General features: G+C 44.3%; 1 protein-coding gene across 1 annotated transcript; it reads right to left on the bottom strand.

Annotated features, from left to right (window-relative positions):
- Window positions 1-38: 38 nt before the first annotated feature.
- On the bottom strand, window positions 39-15,447 carry LOC133615368 (F-box/LRR-repeat protein 19). The gene is made up of 12 exons (XM_072915727.1): window positions 15,229-15,447; window positions 15,107-15,187; window positions 7,970-8,158; window positions 7,717-7,860; window positions 7,559-7,645; window positions 7,316-7,501; window positions 7,213-7,245; window positions 4,466-5,571; window positions 4,211-4,374; window positions 1,719-1,880; window positions 1,438-1,659; window positions 39-1,374 (listed from the first exon to the last, which is right to left on the bottom strand). Exons 3-12 carry the CDS (start codon window positions 8,141-8,143, stop codon window positions 1,166-1,168), a joined length of 2,487 nt encoding a protein of 828 aa, XP_072771828.1. The 5' UTR covers window positions 8,144-8,158; window positions 15,107-15,187; window positions 15,229-15,447; the 3' UTR covers window positions 39-1,165.
- Between the last annotated feature and the right edge of the window lie 3,115 nt (window positions 15,448-18,562).

The following is an 18,562-nucleotide window of genomic DNA, read 5'->3' as shown; positions in this document are numbered from 1 at the left end:
TGTGCATGAACACCCCGGAAGTCAAAAAAGCAAAGGTAAAAAAACAACAACTCATTGCTTCTTTATTAGTCATTTTTACAGTAGTCAACCCATACGTAGCTGCCTTGAGTTGCTCTTTTTCTTCTTCTTCTTCTTCCCCTAATTTCCAGACACTCAAGTAAAGTATAAAAAAACAAAAGAGAAAATGCCTTTTTTTTTTTACAAGAAAAAACACGTTTTGGCAAACAAGGATGAAGGTCATGATGATCCAGTGCATTTGTAGAAAACATCCATCAAGACAAAAAGAATAATAATAACAAAGAATATTCGGCTGGTGTGATTGGATAAGAGCTTTGAGGAGCTTGTCCAATCAGCACCAAGACAAGCAACATGAACACATCTTTATGGCACAACACTGCTAACAGGAACAACTGCTAGCACAGTGGGATTCAAATAAGACATTTTGTCACAGTTTTGTCCGACCAACAGTCAAAGACTTCAGTAAACAATAAAAAAAAAAAAGAAGCTTATTCAAACTTTTCGGAAGCTGCCACCAGAGCTTTTGTTCCTTTCGCCTTTCCATCAAACCGTTTGTAGAGCGGAAGCTCGCTAATGACCTCAGTTTGTTGACATGTTAACAAGCTAGCAAAGCGTGCTTATTCATTTGTAGTGTAGCTCTGAAGCTAACATGTTAGCTAGCTGCTAGCCTAGCTGCCAGAATACAACGTTGAAATGAAGGAGACGTTTTCAGGGAAGGCGAAAACAACCTTGCACCTGAGAAAGATGATTAATGGCTTTTGACAAAGAGACGTACAACAAAAACCGTGGATGGTGTTTGTGGCCCGGAGGACAAGCACGCGTGCACACGCCCGGCGGCTGGTTAGCCTAGCTTAGCTTGGGGTTGCCAACATGCAGACTCAACACAGCTAAGCTAGCTAGCCTAGCATTGTGGAAGAAGACAGAGAGCACTTCCTGTTGCTCCGAGGCCGGCGAGCAGGCGTGATGATTGGCTGCGTGAGCGGAGGGAATGTCGGGGTGCGACATCATTTACAGTAAATAAAGGACAGGTATTTACACACGTGCACACTTTTGTACACACAACAAGTATGTACACACCGAGGGATAGGATTCTTCCTCTTCTTCCTCCCCACCTGGAGTATCAGAAGCTCATGTCCAATGACGCCGTTTAGCTGTTCTTTAGCAGCATCCTGTCCTCAGGGGGACAGGAAGTGGAAGCAGCGAGCACGGCGGCTGAGGAAGAGGACGGCCGAAGGGGTAAGCACAGCAGCAGTTCCGCCTCGGAGGGGAGGAGCGAGCAGGAGCGCAGGTCCACCGTCTGGATGGAGGGGCACTGCTGGAGCAGAGTAGCGCTCTGCCCCGTCACCTTGGTGCACCCTGGCGTGGAAGTAGACGGCATTATGGGATGCTCTGCTCCAACCCGTCGCCGCTGGAACTTACCCGCCAGGCTGACGTGTGTCAGCGTCTCTCTGAGCGGCGAGGCGGGGGAGGTCAGGGTCTGCACGGTCTCATCCGACAGGTTGGCGCAGTGGCTCAGGTCCAACCTGGCCAGGCGGGGGACGTAGCGGACCAGCAGGCGGGACGAGGCGTCCGTCAGGTCCAGGCCGGACAATCTCAGCTCCGTCACGTTGTGGAAGCACCCCGCTCGCGTCTCGCTGTGCGCTGGGGGACCAATCACAGGGGGTCAAGAGGAGACGCGACCTGGCGGGGGCGCCGCTCACCTGTTCTGGTGTCAGGGGGCGGGGCCAGCAGCTCCTTCAGGTGAGAGTCCTTCAGGTCCTCCACGCGACTTAAGTCCAACAACCTGAGACACGGACAGGTGCTCTGACACAGCGCAGACACCACCGACCACGCGCATCCCGCCACGTTGAGCTCCAGCAGACCTGTAGCGCACGCACGTCAGTGAGCGCACGCAGGTACACACACACAGACAGGCAGGAAGTGACCTGGCAGTAAGGCTGAAACGACGCGTCGACGTAGTCGACGTCATCGGTTACGTAAATACGTCGACGTCGTTTTTATGCTTCGACGCGTCGCATATTTACGTCACACTGCCGTCATGGCGGAGCGCAAAGCAGATGTTGCGAGCGGTGCGAGCGAGGGAAAAAAAGCACGCCAAAAGTCGTCAAAAGTGTGGGAGTATTTCAATAAACAAATGTATATAATTCGGCATTATTTCGGCCAGTCGGCTTATAAAATCAGAGCCGATCAGTTTACGTTCGCGCGCAGGTATAACGCGGCGCGCTCCTGTCTCATCTGCTGGTGCGCGAGCCCGGTAATTAGACCGCTGTGTCAAATCAAGGAGTACAAAAGACGCCAGCGCAGAGTGGAAAAAGGTTTAGTTCATTACAGATAACCCAGAGTTGTGCCAAAAGTATGTAAGATTTAATATTTCTCTTCGTGGGTGTGGCGCACCTGTTGCGCTGGTGAGATGGGAGGGGGGGTTGTGTGCATGTAGCGTGCTTAGTCTGGAGGCTAAATACACACAGTGTGTTATGTAACTGTTGTTTAGTGTTGATATTCTTTGCTTAGTTTGATAAATGTTGGAGCAGTTTGCTTCATCAGGAGGGTGAAGTCGCTCAATTTAAAGTGTTGGATTTAACTGTGTTGGTGAGGGCGTAGAAAAAGGGGCATCTTTCTACCAGTAGACAGCATTTAAGATTGAGTGTTTCACTGCTAAATTAATAATATATTTATATTGAATATGGATTTTAAATATGTATCTAAATAGGTGGTTAATTGGTTAGGTATTTATGTATTTGCATATTTGGTTTTCTGTTGCATTTATCTATTGTGTTTCTGGTGTTAAATGTATTTTATATGTATCTTGGTGCATTTATGTTGAGAAAATTTATTTAAAATCTGTTTTAACTTAAAGGGAAAAGATGTGTCCATTTTCTTGCACTTGTTTAATGGTTAAGAGTTTGATAGCTAATTAATAGTTGTAAATTATGGGATTGATAATTGATTGATTTTTTACAGCATGTTAATCTTGTGGTGTTTTGTCCTTAAAGGTTTTTCACCTACTAAAGAAGCTAAAGGCTACTAAAGGCTACTAAAGACAGCTAATGACAGCTAAAGAAACTAAAGTCTATTAACACTGCTAAAGACTGCTAAAAAGACTAAAGAAGAAAAAAGAAGCTGTTTCTTGGTTGGAAAAACTGTTGCAAACTAAAGGAAAATAAAAGGAAAAAGTAACTACGGTCTGGTCTTTTGAGTGAAATCCAGAAGCCACATTCAGCATTGGTACATCCCTTCAAGTGTAGGATAAGCACAGCGAAAAAAGCAAAACACTTGACAGTTGTTGTATGCACACTGTGTCGAGCGGAAATGGCCTATCATAGCAGCACAACGGCTATGAAGGAACATTTGAAAAGAAAACACCCGACAGCGTTCTTGCCATCACCATCAACTAGTCAATCGTCCGCGTGAGTATACATTGTCATCATTACACAAAATCATGAATGTGTCATTTGTATCTGCGTTGTAAATTCATAAACTAAAACACTGTTTCGCTCTGAGAGGCGCGTTTGGCATGCCTGTTCAGTGTTTACAAAGACGCGCTCCTCTTTAACGCTAACGTTAATTAGTTGTGCAAATACCTTTTACAACATTAACAGTTACATATACTATGTACAAACCAACAATTAACTTTCACTTTAATCATACTATCATTGTTGTGTTACTAAGCAAAATAAGCAATACTTTTACTTTTGTTGAAATGTTTACACTGTTGTTACAGAATATTTCGTTTTGCACTTTTTTGTATTGGATGTTTATCTTTATTTTTGCACATTTTAAAGCAAAATAAGCAATACTTTTACTTTAGAAATGCTTATACTATTGCAGAATATTAAGATTTGCACTGGATGTTTACTTTTATATTTGCACATTAAAAAGCAAATAAGCTACTTTTAATTTTGTTAAATGTTAAAAGTTTTAAATGTTTACATTGTTACAGAATATTTTGTCATGTTGTTGTCAATGTTGACTGAGTGGCCATACTTTTTTTTTTGGATATAAAAGTCATGCCTTTTGAAAAAACTGGCCAACATTTATTTTTTCATCTTCATTTTAAATAAAAAAAATAATCGGTAAAAGGAAAAATAATCTATAGATTAATCGAAAAAAATAATCTATAGATTAACCGATTAATCGAAAAAATAATCTATAGATTAATTGATAGAAAAATAATCGTTAGCTGCAGCCTTACCTGGCAGGCGGCTGATGAGCCACATGAGCTGCTTCTTGGAGATGTTGGTGAATCCCAGGTTGAGTGAGACCGGTTGTCTGCGGATGATTCCACTGAGCATGGGCGGCGTGATGGAGCGCTGTCTGCTCACGTCGATCTGGCGCCATAGCCTTTTGTCACAACACCTGCCGTCGCCATGGTAACACAGCACACACACACACACACACACACAGGTAACGGTTAGTCTGCTGACGGACGGGAGGGCGGATGACTCACCAGCGGCTCCACGTGCGACACACCCTCATGCACACGCACAGCTCCGGCTGACTGAGGTACGTGAACACCCGCAGCCACACGTCACGCGTCATGATATGGGAGGAGCCAGAGTCCAGCGGCAGGCAGCTGGGCTCGGGGCAGGTGGGAGGCGGCCTCACCAAGTGTCTCTCCATTTGGACGGGGCGTGGCGGCGACGGCACGGCTGGCGGGCTGCGCTTCATTACGTGAGAGCGTGGAGCCAGGCGGGACGACCGGGAGCAGGGGGACGCAGCCATGGCTGACATCAGCAAGCCGCCTCCCCCTCCCTCCCCGTTGGAGGCGGGGATGGAGGTGGAGAAGTTTCTGGAGCCGGCGGTGGTCTGGTTCTTCATGTTGCTACGACTCTTGTTACTCTTAGTCCCGCCACCTCCACCCCCGCTGTGTCTGTGATTGATGGAAAGACTGCTGGCGTTCTCCTTCTCGCCCGCCACGCCTCCTCGTGTCCGGCCGTTGCGTGCATCCTGTCCGTTGCTGCGCTGCTTGGCTGTCAGGCCGCCATGTTGGGAGGACGGAGCCATCTGATTGGAGGAGAGAGGAGAGGGCGGCAGGAGCGAGGCAAGGTTTTTCCTGGTCCTGTCATCCTCGTCGGCTCCTTTCCTTCCCCTCGGCAGGACGGAGGAGTCTGCTCGCCGCCGAGCCTTGTCTCCCGCCTCCTCGCCCTCCGAGTCCTCGCTGGCGCTGAAGCCCAGTTCGGCCAGACGACGGCTCTTGTCCGCCCGACTCCCGCTGCTGATGCCGTAGGTGACGGGAGGAGGCAGAGACGGCGAGCAGGGCGAGGAGCCGCCTCCGCCATGCTCCTCCTGCAGGGAGTCCTCGGAGTCGGACTCGGAGTCGGACTCAGAGCTGGATGAGGACGAGGAGGAGGAGGAAGGCCGGCGTTCCAGCAGACACATCCTCCTGAAGCGTTCCAGTTTTTCTCTGTGATGAGAGCGCTGATCTGCGCCCGACACCCCCCCTGGCCCTACCCCACCGTCTGCGGTCAGAGACGAGGAGGAGGTGGGGCCTAGAGCCGGTCCTCCGGCTGAAGAAGCGGGGCCGTTTGACTCCTCGACTTCCTGTTTGGGTTTCTGCCAAAAAAGCAGGAGAGACGGCAGTAATGAGCGTACATGAGAGAACCAGAACCAGAACCAGTCACGGACACAGATACAGTACAAGGACCAAATACAAAGACAGGACCAGACACAGAAACTGAACCAGGAACAGAAACAGGACCAGATACAGACGCAGGACGAGACACAAAACCAAAAACAAGACCAGACATGAAAACAGGATCAGACACAGGACCAGACCAAGACACAGATACAGGATCAGATGCAGGACCAGATACAGACACAGGACCGGGACCAGAAACCGGACCAGACACACACTCAAGAACAGGACCAGTACCAGACACAGAAACAGACACAGGACCAGAAACAGATACAGGACCAGACTCAGATACAGATGCAGATATAGATACAGATACAGGACCAGACACAGACACAGACACAGACACAGACACAGACACAGACACAGACACAAACACAGACACAGACACAGACACAGACACAGACACAGACACAGACACAGACACAGACACAGACACAGGACCAGACACAGGACCAGACAGAGATACAAATACAGACACAGATACAGACACAGACACAGACACAGACACAGACACAGGACCAGACTCAGATACAGATACAGATACAAACACAGGACCAGACTCAGATACAGATACAAACACAGGACCAGACTCAGATACAGATGCAGACGCAGACGCAGACGCAGACACAGACACAGACACAGACACAGACACAGACACAGGACCAGACACAGATGCAGTCACAGGACCAGACACAGGACCAGACAGAGATACAAATACAGATACAGATACAGATACAGATACAGACACAGACACAGACACAGGACCAGACTCAGATACAGATACAGATACAGATACAAACACAGGACCAGACTCAGATACAGATGCAGACGCAGACACAGACACAGACACAGACACAGGACCAGACACAGACACAGACACAGACACAGACACAGACACAGGACCAGACTCAGACACAGATGCAGACACAGATACAGACACAGAACCAGACACAGGACCAGACAGAGATACAAATACAGATACAGATACAGACACAGACACAGACACAGACACAGGACCAGACTCAGATACAGATACAGATACAAACACAGGACCAGACTCAGATACAGATACAAACACAGGACCAGACTCAGATACAGATACAAACACAGGACCAGACTCAGATACAGATACAAACACAAACACAGGACCAGACTCAGATACAGATGCAGATAGAGATACAGACACAGACACAGACACAGACACAGATACAGATAGATACAGATAGATACAGATAGATACAGACAGATACAGACACAGACACAGATACAGATACAGATAGATACAGACAGATACAGACACAGATGCAGATAGATACAGACACAGATACAGAAAGATACAGATACAGACACAGACACAGATACAGACATAGATACAGACAGACACAGACACAGATACAGATAGATACAGACAGATACAGATACAGATACAGACACAGATAGATACAGATACAGATACAGACACAGAAGATCAGACAGATACAAACACAGATAGATACAGATACAGATACAGACACAGAAGATCAGACAGATACAAACACAGGACTAGAACAAGTCGTTACCTTTTTCAGACGTTTTTCGTGTGCACTTTTCATCTGGAAAGAAATCCACAGGGCTTTTATTGTGAAGCAGCGAGACAGGAAGTGCAACAACATGGCGACATACCTTTTTCTTGGGCCCGCTGTCCACGGGCACGTCTTTTTCCCGCTTCCTCTTGTGCCCCCCCTCCGACCTGCCCACCTCCTCCAGGGAGGGCGGGGCTTTCTTCTTGGGGGGCGGGTCGTCCGTCAGCTTCCAGCGGCCCACCTCGCCGTTGTCCATCCTGCGCTTGCCCAAGATGTCCGCCTGGTCCTGCAGTGAACAGAGCGTGTGAGGGTTTTGCCCAGCGAGGGAGGCGGTGCTGGTCACCTTGCTGGTCTTCCCCTCCTTGTGGCACTTGGGACACTCCCAGCAGTTGGGGATCTCCTCGTTGATGACGCCTTCAGCTTTGCCCATCTGCCACACAACACTTACACGTCAAGCACTCCTCGGGGGGCGGGGCTAGCAAACAGGAAGTGAGCGCTGACCTGAAGGCATCTGGGGTGGATGATCTCGTTACAGATGGTACATTCCATCAGACACAAGCTGAACTTGTCCTCCTCCGACTCCACCGTGTCCTCCTTTCCCGCCTCGCCGCACGCCAAGCACACGGCTGTGTGCGGCAACACGGGCTGGGGTGAGAGGGCAGAGGTCAGGGTTAGGCTCGGACGCCGATCGGTGAACGCAGACATGGTGTGTGTGTGTTGCCATGGGAACAGAAGAGTGTGTGCGTGACCTCACCGCCGTGCACTGTCTCAGCAGGCAGGACTGCTTCATGCGTCCTGGTCCTCCGAACTTCTTCATGTCCTTGCAGAAGTGACACTCGCCACACTCGCTCCTCGTGCACGCCTGACAGCGCCGGCACCGTGTCCTCCTGCGCCTAGCCCCGCCTCCAAGCGCCTTACTGCCCGACATCCCCCGGCCGCTCAACTGGCAGAGACATGGACACATTTGATCACACAAGCGTCGCATAAAGACATTTTACACATGAAGACTTAAAAGTCTTTTTCACACGCGAAGACATTTTAAAGTCTTTTTCACAAACAAAAATATTTCAAAGTCTTTTTGACACATGAAAACATTTTAAGTATTTTTTTTACACATGAAGACATTTGAAAGTCTTTTTCACACATGAAAACATTTGAAAGTCTTTTTTACACATGAAGACATCCATCTATCCATTTTACAGAAAGTATTTTTCACACATGAAGACTTAAAATTATGTTTCACACATGAAAACATTTTAAAGACTTTTTCACACATGAAAACATTTGAAAGTCTTTTTCACACATGAAAACATTTGAAAGTCTTTTTTACACATGAAGACATCCATCCATCCATCCATCCATCCATCCATCCATTTTACACAAAAAGTATTTTTCACACATGAAGACATTTTAAAGTCTTTTTCACACATGAAAACATTTGAAAGTCTTTTTTACACATGAAGACATCCATCCATCCATTTTACAGAAAAGTATTTTTCACACATGAAGACTTAAAATTATGTTTCACACATGAAAACATTTGAAAGTCTTTTTCACACATGAAAACATTTGAAAGTCTTTTTCACACATGAAGACATCCATCCATCCATTTTACAGAAAAAGTATTTTTCACACATGAAGACTTAAAATTATGTTTCACACATGAAAACATTTGAAAGTCTTTTTCACACATGAAGACATCCATCCATCCATCCATTTTACACAAAAAGTATTTTTCACACATGAAGACATTTTAAAGTCTTTTTCACACATGAAAACATTTCAAAGTCTTTTTTACACATGAAGACATCCATCCATCCATTTTACAGAAAAGTATTTTTCACACATGAAGACTTAAAATTATGTTTCACACATGAAAACATTTGAAAGTCTTTTTTTACACATGAAGACATCCATCCATCCATCCATTTTACACAAAAAGTATTTTTCACACATGAAGACATTTTAAAGTCTTTTTCACACATGAAGACATTCATCCATCCATTTTACAGAAAAAGTATTTTTCACACATGAAGACTTAAAATTATGTTTCACACATGAAAACATTTGAAAGTCTTTTTCACACATGAAAACATTTGAAAGTCTTTTTCACACATGAAGACATCCATCCATCCATTTTACACAAAAAGTATTTTTCACACATGAAGACATTTGAAAGTCTTTTTCACACATGAAAACATTTGAAAGTCTTTTTCACACATGAAGACATCCATCCATCCATCCATTTTACACAAAAAGTATTTTTCACACATGAAGACATTTTAAAGTCTTTTTCACACATGAAAACATTTGAAAGTCTTTTTCACACATGAAAACATTTGAAAGTCTTTTTTACACATGAAGACATCCATCTATCCATTTTACAGAAAAGTATTTTTCACACATGAAGACTTAAAATTATGTTTCACACATGAAAACATTTGAAAGTCTTTTTTACACATGAAGACATCCATCCATCCATTTTACACAAAAAGTATTTTTCACACATGAAGACATTTTAAAGTCTTTTTCACACATGAAAACATTTGAAAGTCTTTTTTACACATGAAGACATCCATCCATCCATTTTACAGAAAAAGTATTTTTCACACATGAAGACTTAAAATTATGTTTCACACATGAAAACATTTGAAAGTCTTTTTCACACATGAAAACATTTGAAAGCCTTTTTTACACATGAAAACATTTGAAAGTATTTTTCACAAACGAAAACATGTAAAAATATTTTTCACACATGAAGACATTTAAAAGTCTTTTTTATCCAATCCAATCCAATCCACTTTATTTATATAGCACATTTAAACAACAAAATGTTTCCAAAGTGCTGCACAACAATATTAAAAACAATATAAAATAAATATGATTAAAAACGATTTTAAAGGGTAAAACCAATTAAAACAGTAAATAGAAATCAAAATGTTAAAAACACAGAGGACAACAGAGGAGCACACAACTCACGTAGTGTTAAAAGCCAGAGAATAAAAGTGGGTCTTAAGACGAGACTTAAAACAGTCCACTGAGGGAGCAGTTGGAACATGGAGGGGCAGAGTGTTCCAGAGCTTAGGGCCGACCACAGAGAAGGCCCTGTCTCCCCTGGTTTTAAGTCTGGTCTTGGGCACCACGAGCTGGAGCTGGCTCTCGGACCTCAGAGCGCGCGCAGGATTGTAAGTTTGGATGAGGTCCGACATATACTGAGGTGCCAGTCCATGTAAAGCTTTAAAAACAAGCAGCAAGGTTTTAAAATCAATTCTACAATGAACAGGGAGCCAGTGCAAACTCTCAAGGATTGGGGTTATATGCTGGCATCTCCTGGCCCCTGTTAAAAGTCCTGCTTCCGCATTCTGGACTAACTGCAACCGGGAGAGAGCTTTTTGGCTAATGCCAGCATAAAGTGCATTGCAGTAGTCCAGGCCACTTGAAATAAAAGCATGCACCACTTGTTCAAAAAGGTTAAAAGATAAAAACGGTTTTACCTTTGCTAAAAGACTAAGATGATAAAAACAGGATTTTAAAACGCCATTGACTTGTTTGTCAAGTTTAAAATGGCTGTCTATAGTGACGCCAAGGCTGGTGACTTTGGGACGCACATCATTTTACACATGAAAACATTTGAAAGTCTTTTTTACACAAGAAGACATTTTACAGAAAATTTATTTTTTACACGTAAAGACTTACAAGTATGTTTCACACATGAAAACATTTGAAAGTCTTTTTTTACACATGAAGACATTTTAAACTCTTCTTCACACATGAAGACATTTTAAAGTCTTTTTCACACATGAAGACATTTTAAACTCTTTTTCACACGTGAAGACATTTTAAAGTCTTTTTCACACATGAAGACATTTTAAAGTCTTTTTCACACATGAAAATCTTTTAAAGTCTTTTTCACACATGAAGACATTTTAAAGTCTTTTCCACACATGAAAACCTTTTAAAGTCTTTTTCACAAATGAAGACATTTTAAACTCTTTTTCACACATGAAGACATTTTAAAGTCTTTTTCACACATGAAGACATTTTAAAGTCTTTTTCACACATGAAGACATTTTAAACTCTTTTTCACACGTGAAGACATTTTAAAGTCTTTTTCACACGTGAAGACATTTTAAAGTCTTTTTCACACATGAAAATCTTTTAAAGTCTTTTTCACACATGAAGACATTTTAAAGTCTTTTCCACACATGAAAACCTTTTAAAGTCTTTTTCACAAATGAAGACATTTTAAACTCTTTTTCACACATGAAGACATTTTAAAGTCTTTTTCACACATGAAGACATTTTAAACTCTTTTTCACACGTGAAGACATTTTAAAGTCTTTTTCACACGTGAAGACATTTTAAAGTCTTTTTCACACATGAAAATCTTTTAAAGTCTTTTTCACACATGAAGACATTTTAAAGTCTTTTCCACACATGAAAACCTTTTAAAGTCTTTTTCACAAATGAAGACATTTTAAACTCTTTTTCACACATGAAGACATTTTAAAGTCTTTTTCACACATAAAGACATTTTAAACTCTTTTTCACACATGAAGACATTTTAAAGTCTTTTCCACACATGAAAACCTTTTAAAGTCTTTTTCACACATGAAGACATTTTAAAGTCTTTTTCACACATGAAGACATTTTAAAGTCTTTTTCACACATAAAGACATTTTAAACTCTTTTTCACACATGAAGACATTTAAAAGTCTTTTCCACACATGAAGACATTTTAAAGTCTTTTTCACACATGAAGACATTTAAAAGTCTTTTTTTTTACACATGACGGCATTTTAAAGTCTTTTTCACACATGGAAACTTTTGAAAGTCTTTTTCACACATGATGACATTTTACATACAATTATTTTCACACATTTTACATGAAAGTACATTCACACATTTTACAAACCCCGTTTCTATATGAGTTGGGAAATTGTGTTAGATGTAAATATAAACGGAATACAATGATTTGCAAATCATTTTCAACCCATATTCAATTGAATATGCTACAAAGACAACATATTTGATGTTCAAACTCATAAACTTTATTTTTTTTTTGCAAATAATAATTAAACTTTAGAATGTCATGGCTGCAACACGTGCCAAAGTAGTTGGGAAAGGGCATGTTCACCACTGTGTTACATCACCTTTTCTTTTAACAACACTCAATAAACGATTGGGAACTGAGGAAACTAATTGTTGAAGCTTTGAAAGTGGAATTCTTTCCCATTCTTGTTTTATGTAGAGCTTCAGTCGTTCAACAGTCCGGGGTCTCCGCTGTCGTATTTTACGCTTCATAATGCGCCACACATTTTTGATGGGAGACAGGTCTGGACTGCAGGGGGGCCAGGAAAGTACCCGCACTCTTTTTTTTACGAAGCCACGCTGTTGTAACACGGGCTGAATGTGGCTTGGCATTGTCTTGCTGAAATAAGCAGGGGCGTCCCATGAAAAAGACGGCGCTTCGATGGCAGCATATGTTGTTCCAAAAGCTGTATGTACCTTTCAGCATTAATGGTGCCTTCACAGATGTGTAAGTTACCCATGCCTTGGGCACTAATGCACCCCCATACCATCACACATGCTGGCTTTTACACTTTGCGTCGATAACAGTCTGGATGGTTCGCTTCCCCTTTGGTCCGGATGACACGATGTCGAATATTTCCAAAAACAATTTGAAATGTGGACTCGTCAGACCACAGAACACTTTTCCACTTTGCATGAGTCCATCTTAGATGATCTCGGGCCCAGAGAAGCTGGCGGCGTTTCTGGATGTTGTTGATAAATGGCTTTGGCTTTGCATAGTAGAGCTTTAACTTGCACTTACAGATGTAGCGACCAACTGTATTTAGTGACAGTGGTTTTCTAAAGTGTTCCTGAGCCCATGTGGTGATATCCTTTAGAGATTGATGTCGGTTTTTGATACAGTGCCGTCTGAGGGATGGAAGGTCACGGTCATTCAATGTTGGTTTCCGGCCATGCCGCTTACGTGGAGTGATTTCTCCACATTCTCTGAACCTTTTGATGATATTATGGAGCGTAGATGTTGAAATCCCTACATTTCTTGCAATTTCACTTTGAGAAACGTTTTTCTTAAACTGTTTGACTATTTGCTCACGCAGTTGTGGACAAAGGGGTGTACCTCGCCACATCCTTTCTTGTGAAAGACTGAGCATTTTTTTGGGAAGCTGTTTTTATACCCAATCATGGCACCCACCTGTTCCCAATTAGCCTGCACACCTGTGGGATGTTCCAAATACGTGTTTGATGAGCATTCCTCAACTTTATCAGTACCGTATTTTCCGCACTATAAGGCGCACCTAAAAACCACAAATTTTCTCAAAAGCTGACAGTGCGCCTTATAACCCGGTGCGCTTTATATATGGATTAATATTAAGATTCATTTTCATAAAGTTTCGGTCTCGCAACTTCGGTAAACAGCCGCCATCTTTTTTCCCCGTAGAACAGGAAGCGCTTCTTCTTCTACGCAAGCAACCGCCAAGGTAAGCACCCGCCCCCATAGAACAGGAAGCGCTTCTTCTTCTACTGTAAGCAACCACCCGCCCGCGTAGAAGAAGAAAAAGCGCGCGGATATCACCGTACGTTTCATTTCCTTTGTGTGTTTACATCTGTAAAGACCACAAAATGGCTCCTACTAAGCGTCAGGGATCCGGTTCATGAAAAGACGCAATCTCTCCATCCGCACACGGATTACTATTTCACAGCAACTGATATTCCTGTGAACCGCACTGTGGATACAACGGGAGCACGTACGGTGAATATTCGCACCACAGGGAATGAGAAGTCATCCTTCACTGTGGTTCTAGCTTGCCATGCTAATGGCCAGAAACTTCCACCCATGGTGATATTCAAAAGGAAGACCTTGCCAAAAGAGACCTTTCCAGCCGGCGTCATCATAAAAGCTAACTCGAAGGGATGGATGAAGAAAAGATGAGCGAGTGGTTAAGGTAAGTTTAAGTTTACGCGAAGAGGCCGGGTGGCTTTTTTCACGCAGCTCCGTCCATGTTGATATACGACTCCATGCGCGCCCACATCACGCTGGTTTTTAATATATTATTAAAGTTTGACTGACCTATCTGACTGTTTTTTTGACATTCCTTTAGCGCAGTTAGATGCGGCTTATAACACGGGGCGGCTTATTGGTGGACAAAGTTTTGAAATATGCCGTTCATTGAAGGCGCGGCTTATAACCCAGTGCGCCTTATGGTGCGGAAAATACGGTATTTATTGCCACCTTTCCCAACTTCTTTGTCACGTGTTGCTGGCATCAAATTCTAAAGTTAATGATTGTTTGCCAAAAAAAAAAAAGTTTATCAGTTTGAACATCAAATATGTTGTCTTTGTAGCATATTCAACTGAATATGGGTTGAAAAGGATTTGCAAATCATTGTATTCCGTTTATATTTACATCTAACACAATTTCCCAACTCATATGGAAACGGGGGTTGTACATAAAAGTACATTCACAAGTGACAACATTGCAGGTCCATCTGGTGACTAATGTAAACACAACAATGCTAAGCTAACTCGCACGGTGGTGAGCGTTGATTGACAGGTGATCCAGGTGCTGTGTGCAGGTGACTTGACGGAGTCACGTGACGTCCTCCTGGCTGAGACATCACAAAGCAGCCTGCTAGCTAAATGATCGCATCTCTGCTAAATGCTAACAAGTATCACACTCACACACACACACACACACACACACACACACACACACACACACACACACACACACACGTGTTATTTGTCTCTGAAGGCATTATTGACATGAACGTGTACACACACACACACACACACACACATCTTCCCCTAGTGACGTGAAAAGAACAACATTAGCTATCAGGTTAGCATTGCAAGCACTAACCTCTCGGTATCAGCCCGCATGCTCCTGGATCGCACATTAGAAAGGATATTAGCAGTTAGCTGCTCCTGGATCGCACATTAGAAAGGATATTAGCAGTTAGCTGCTCCTGGATCGCACATTAGCAAGGGTGTTAGCAGCAGTTAGCCACGTTAGCTCTTCCTTGTTTGTGTCGTTAGCATCACGCGCGCCCCATGCTGCTATGCTAGCCTGCCTTAGCCCTCGGCTAGCATCGACACGCCGATGTGTTGTCAATAAGACAGGTGATCGATATCGATCAGGTGAAGGTGCACATTCACCTCCGCACCTCTCTCTCTCTCGCTCTCTCTCTCCCTCCCTCTCTCTCCCCTGTCTCTCTCCCCTCTCTCTCTCTCTCTCTCCCTCTCCCCTGTCTCCCTCTCTCTCTTTCTCTCTCTCTCTCTCCCATGTCTCTCTACCTCTCTCTCTCTCTCCCTCTCTCTCTCTCCCTCTCTCTCTCCCCCCTTGTCTCTCTCCCTCTCTTTCTCTCCCTCTCTCTCTCCCCCCTTGTCTCTCTCCCTCTCTCTCTCTCCCTCTCTCTCTCCCCCCCTTGTCTCTCTCCCTCTCTTTCTCTCCCTCCCTCTCCCCTGTCTCTCTCTCTCTCTCTCTCTCTCTCTCCCTCTCCCCTGTCTCTCTCTCTTTCTCCCTCTCCCCTGTTTCTCTTTCTCTCTCCCTCTCTCTCCCTCTCTCTCTCCCTCACTCGCTCTCTCTCTTTCTCTCGCTCTCTCTGTCCTCTCTCCCTCCCATGTCTCTCTACCTCTCTCTCCCCCCCTCTCTCTCTCTCTCTCCCTCTCCCCTGTCTCTCTCTCTTTCTCCCTCTCCCCTGTTTCTCTTTCTCTCTCCTTCTCTCTCTCCCTCACTCGCTCTCTCTCTTTCTCTCTCTCTCTGTCCTCTCTCCCTCCCATGTCTCTCTACCTCTCTCTCTCTCTCCCCTGTCTCTCTCCCTCTCTCTCTCTCTCTCTCTGTCCTCTCTCTCTCTCTCTCTCTCTCTCTCTCTCTCTCTGTCCTCTCTCTCTCTCCCATGTCTCTCTACCTCTCTCTCTCTCTCTCTCTCCCTCTCTCTCTCCCTCTCTCTCTCTCCCCCCTTGTCTCTCTCCCTCTCTTTCTCTCCCTCCCTCTCCCCTGTCTCTCTCTCTCTCTCCCTCTCCCCTGTCTCTCTCTCTCTTTCTCCCTCTCCCCTGTTTCTCTTTCTCTCTCCCTCTCTCTCTCCCTCACTCGCTCTCTCTCTTTCTCTCTCTCTCTGTCCTCTCTCCCTCCCATGTCTCTCTACCTCTCTCTCTCCCCCTCTCTCTCTCTCTCTCTCTCTCTCTCCCCTGTCTCTCTCCCTCTCTCTCTCTCTCTCTGTCCTCTCTCTCTCTCTCTCTCTCTCCCCTGTCTCTCTCTCTCTCTCTCTCTCTCTCTCTCGCTCTCCCTCTCTTTCTCTCTCTCCCCCCTCTCTCTCTCCCTCTCTCTTTCTCCCTCTCCCTCTCTGCCCTCTCTCTCCCTCTCCCCTGTCTCCCTCTCTCTCTCTCTGTCCTCTCTCTCTCTCTCCCATGTCTCTCTACCTCTCTCTCTCTCTCTCCCTCTCTCTCTCCCCCTTTGTCTCTCTCCCTCTCTTTCTCTCCCTCCCTCTCCCCTGTCTCTCTCTCTCTCTCTCTCTCTCTCTCCCTCTCCCCTGTCTCTCTCTCTTTCTCCCTCTCCCCTGTTTCTCTTTCTCTCTCCCTCTCTCTCTCCCTCACTCGCTCTCTCTCTTTCTCTCTCTCTCTGTCCTCTCTCCCTCCCATGTCTCTCTACCTCTCTCTCTCCCCCTCTCTCTCTCTCTCCCCTGTCTCTCTCCCTCTCTCTCTCTCTCTCTGTCCTCTCTCTCTCTCTCTCCCCTGTCTCTCTCTCTCTCTCTCTCGCTCTCCCTCTCTTTCTCTCTCTCCCCCTCTCTCTCTCCCTCTCTCTCTCTCTCTCCCTCTCTCTCTGCCCTCTCTCTCGTCTCTCTCCCCTCTCTGTAGAAGTGAAGTGAATTTTATTTATATAGCGCTTTTCTCTAGTGACTCAAAGCGCTTTTACATAGTGAAAGCCAATATGTAAGTTCCATTTAAAGCAGTGTGGGTGGCACTGGGAGCAGGTGGGTAAAGCGTCTTGCCCAAGGACACAACGGTAGTTCGATCCTCGGAAGTGGGGATCGAACCTGGAACCCTCAAGTTGCTGGCACGGCCACTCTACCAATCGAGCTATACCATAGTCATAATAATAAGAATAATAATAATAATAGAAGAAGAATAGGAAGGAAGTATCAGAGACTGTGTTTTAGTTTGTCTTATTTACACTTCATACTGTTTTATATTAATACATTGTTTATATGTTGACTATTTAGGTCAATTAATCCTTTTGATAAAAATCCAGCGTACAAATGAGAATAAATCCATCCATCCATCCATTTCCTACCGCTTATTCCCTTTGGGGTCGCTGGGGCGCTGGAGCCTATCTCAGCTACAATCGGGCGGAAGGCGGGGTACACCCTGGACAAGTCGCCACCTCATCGCAGTGCCAACACAGATAGACAGACAACATTCACACACTAGGGACCATTTAGTGTTGCCAATCAACCTATCCCCAGGTGCATGTCTTTGGAGGTGGGCGGAAGCCGGAGTACCCGGAGGGAACCCACACAATCACGGGGAGAACATGCAAACTCCACACAGAAAGATCCCGAGCCCGGGATTGAACCCAAGACTACTCAGGACCTTCGTATTGTGAGGAAGACGCACTAACCCCTCTACCACCGTGCTGCCCCATGAGAATAAATGACTGTAATAAATCTAAACTTCTGGGCATAATGGTGATCATTAATAATCCAGATGTACACTAATAACATGCCAAGTAATTGCATGTTATTAGTGCACATCTGGAAAATATTCCCACATTTTGTTATGTTACAGCCTTCATTCAAAATGAAATGCATTCATTTTTGTCCTCAAAATTCTACACACAATACTCCATAGTGACAATGTGAAAAAGTATTTTTAATTATTTTTTTGCAAACGTATAAAAAAAAATGAAAAACTAAGAAATGACATGTACATAAGTATTCAGAGACAATACTTTGTTTGATGCACCTTTGGAGTAATTACACCTCAAGTCTTTTTGAACAGGATGTCACAATCTTGGCACGCCTATCTTTGGGCACTTTCTCTCATTCCTCTTTGCAGCACCTCTGGTTTTCATCCAGGATGTCTCTGTACATTGCTGCATTCATCTTTCCCTCTATCCTGACCCTTTCTCCCAGTTCCCGCTGCTGAAAACCATCCCCACAGCATGATGCTGCCATCGCCATGCTTCACTGTGGGGATGGTATTGGGGTTTTATTTTTAATATATTAGCACATTTAGGGATATTGTGTGTAGAATTTTAAGGACAAAAAATGAATTGATTACATTTTGGAATAAGGCTGTATCATAGCAACATGTGGAA

This window comes from Nerophis lumbriciformis, linkage group LG22, assembly GCF_033978685.3.
Source record: "Nerophis lumbriciformis linkage group LG22, RoL_Nlum_v2.1, whole genome shotgun sequence".
NCBI lineage: Eukaryota > Metazoa > Chordata > Actinopteri > Syngnathiformes > Syngnathidae > Nerophis > Nerophis lumbriciformis.
The sequence above is the reverse complement of the archived record's forward strand: the minus strand, read 5'-3'. Positions and strand labels throughout refer to the sequence as shown.